The sequence below is a fragment of the Aplysia californica genome, unplaced genomic scaffold (genome assembly GCF_000002075.1).
Source record: "Aplysia californica isolate F4 #8 unplaced genomic scaffold, AplCal3.0 scaffold00166, whole genome shotgun sequence".
NCBI lineage: Eukaryota > Metazoa > Mollusca > Gastropoda > Aplysiida > Aplysiidae > Aplysia > Aplysia californica.
This window is the reverse complement of record NW_004797436.1, coordinates 39,011-40,286: the sequence shown is the minus strand read 5'-3', so window position 1 is coordinate 40,286 and position 1,276 is coordinate 39,011. Positions and strand designations below refer to the sequence as shown.

Here is a 1,276-nt window from a genome sequence, read left to right as displayed (position 1 = left end):
CGCATACGCAAGCACCACACATGTGTATAGGGGCACAAGAAGACGAACAAAAGAGAGACCCACAGAGACAGATAGACAGACAGACAGACAGACAGACAGACAGACAGACAGACAGACGAAGAAAAGTGAGAGGAGGATACAGTAGCACACTGACTCACTCAACATGCACGAAAGACAAAGAGACAGACGCAAGAGAAGAATCACCACTTACATGCTTTTATCAACTGCATCTCTTAGTTTACGCTTTGCACTGGCATAGCTCTCCATCTTGATTCTTACGATGTTTTCAAAGTATTGGTTATTTGTAAAAGTATACTGGAGACAAAAAACAAGAATATGGTATAAATGTGTGTTATCTGTCAAGGAGAATACTACACAGCTTAGTTAAGAGTTTAATAGCAAATCACGTTCTTCAGCAAACCACAGCGAGTTACTTCTTGGATTCAAGCCTGATGGAAATTGATCTATACATAATGCTTATAGGTGAAGTTTTTACAAGGCAGCGTGCTGGAATCAGGCTCTCGTCAATTTTTGGACAAGTAGAGCTATAGGTATCATCTTTCTCGAGATATTAGCGAAAGAAGGAGGTGGGGGTCACCTGTTTTCAGATGTAAAATTAGTGAGAAAATGGCCCCCAAAGATTAGTTATTTCCTTAGCTTAAGAGTCCATGGTAAATGGAAATTTACCTTTTTGGGGCTTTAATCAACATTTTTTGCAAAAATCCACACAGAAATTAGTTCTTTAATGGGCATGAAAAGTGTTGAGCCAATTAAACAAAAATTTGATCAAAATTCACAAACCTTCGGAAGTGACGAAACTTGCATTTTTCCGAAGGTTTGTGAATTTTGATCAAATTTTTGTGTGGATTTTTGATTATTTTGACGAGAGCCTGATTCCACCACGCTGCCTCACAATTTATAAGTGTGGAAAGATAAAAGGCATGTTACAGTTATAGTTAAAGAATATGGCATCAATAGAAATTCTACAAATTTGACCCTCTTGTCGATTTTTGGCTTATATCTCCATTTTTGGATTGCGAGAAGTAACTCATATTGTCACCACGCCTCCCTACTATTTACTTCACCACTAGTCAATCTATGTGCCCATGCTTTAGATCTATACGTAAAATTTCACTTAAATTGTTCGTGCACATGAAATAAATTATAATCTATCTTTAATATAATACAATGGGCAGCCTTGTGCTGCAAGAAATACGAAGACCACAAAGGATGCATGTTTATTATCAAACAAACTATATTCCCCCTCCACCCCCAC

General features: G+C 37.7%; 1 protein-coding gene across 1 annotated transcript in view; it reads right to left on the bottom strand.

The window, feature by feature from the left end:
• Positions 1 to 1,276, bottom strand: part of LOC101849458 (neprilysin-like) — a 39,105-nt gene that overhangs the window by 7,857 nt on the left and 29,972 nt on the right. Inside the window, exon 19 of the mRNA XM_013082260.2 lies at positions 212 to 315. Within this exon, the coding sequence (XP_012937714.1) occupies positions 212 to 315 (104 nt within the window). The remainder of the gene's footprint in view (positions 1 to 211; positions 316 to 1,276) is intronic.